Consider the following 1,480-nt stretch of genomic DNA (forward strand, 5'->3'; position numbering starts at 1 on the left):
ATCTACCTACCTCTGAAGCTCAAGATAGATCTGCTGACAGTTGGTAATATATCACCTTACTGCGCAACTCCTCCGCCACAGACAGCGTTAAGAGACAGCAATATTTGCCCACCCCTCCCCCGTCCCTCCTTAAACCAAAGAAAACAGAATCCGGCTCACGATTCTGCAGCGCCTCTTTTAGACAGGCTTAGCCACTAGGACCACAGCGATCTTAATCTGCTGAACAGCGTTGACTTGCGGCCGACGAACAGTATGGGAAACCTGGCAGACGAGCTTGCCGATGCCTTCACCGACTCCAGTGAAGAAGGAGAAGATGTTGAATACAGCGACGGACCGAATGATGTTCTGTACACCGAAATTTCTCGACAACAGATGGCAGCGCCTAACTTGTTAGGGGCTATGGGAGTGGATGTCGTTGCAACACCCGTGAGACACCAATGTCTGGAATTACCTCCTTCACAGGCTAAGGGATACTACGAATCTGTGGTGGATGGCGATAGCAGCGAATACGGCTCTGAGTCAGATTTGGGTTGCGCTGGTCTGCCGTCCACTCTGGTCGCTACAATCGATGGTGTCGAGTCTCTGGTTCAAGTTGGGACCGAGAGCTATGGACGAGCAGAGGACGATGTATTGCGGCGAGTGACAGACGGGCTTCGCGATCTTGGGTCGCAGTTGATTCTGGAGACGAACGCCTCAAGGTAAGATTTTCGCTCGTTTCAGTCCTTAGCTGTGGTACTGACATCTCCAACACAGACTAATAACAGCACATACCGCACTTACCACACACCTTTCACACCAGACTCGCCAACTACATGGACTGACGTTTCCATTGTTGTCGCCATTAGCCGCTGGGCCAGATAAGGAAACCATTGATGACTTGATACCCTTATTAGTTTCCCTTACTGACCAGATGCCGCGGCCCTCCACATATGCCTTTAGCTCTCTGACAGCACTTCACTCTATTACAGCTGAGCTAATTGAGACTCTGAGCTATCTTTCGGACACACTACACATGTCCCGACAAACGACAGCCACTGCGTCGAGAAGATTGAAAAGCGCAAAGGACTTAGTATTCGAAATACGGCGGGATGAAGAATTGCGACAAGAAGGGGAGCGGTGGCTCAGTCGGGGTAATTGGAGCCAGCGACTCGCAAGTCGAGAATGTGCGAATGTCTGCGGTGAAGTGATTGGCGGATTTGAGGATGTCTGTGATAGCTGGCGCCAACGATTGCTTGCGCAAGCTAATAGTCAAGCTTAATAAATACAATTAAAGGCCCTGTTTATTATCAAGGCGGACCTGCCGAAGGTTTTGGCCTGCTATTGTAATGCAGGCTGCGAAAAGTACAGGCCGTGGAAATCAAAGTCGAAGGCAAGTGACTGCGAAGGTAAATTGCGCGACTAACTAAAGTGTAAGATCAATCTGCATTTAATTATCTATATAATATCCCTCCTATCATATAAGTAGGATTTACTCAAGATT

The 1,480-nt window shown here is 49.1% G+C and overlaps 1 protein-coding gene across 1 annotated transcript; it reads left to right on the forward strand.

Moving 5' to 3' along the window:
- Nucleotides 1-252: 252 nt before the first annotated feature.
- UV8b_03748 (uncharacterized protein) lies at nt 253-1,258 on the forward strand (the record flags this gene model as incomplete). The annotated part of the gene is made up of 2 exons (XM_043141246.1): nt 253-698; nt 754-1,258. The coding sequence occupies 2 exons, from the start codon at nt 253-255 to the stop codon at nt 1,256-1,258; spliced, it is 951 nt and encodes a 316-aa protein (XP_042997180.1).
- Nucleotides 1,259-1,480: the final 222 nt, after the last annotated feature.

Source organism: Ustilaginoidea virens, chromosome 3 (genome assembly GCF_000687475.1).
Source record: "Ustilaginoidea virens chromosome 3, complete sequence".
NCBI classification, from domain to species: Eukaryota; Fungi; Ascomycota; class Sordariomycetes; order Hypocreales; family Clavicipitaceae; genus Ustilaginoidea; species Ustilaginoidea virens.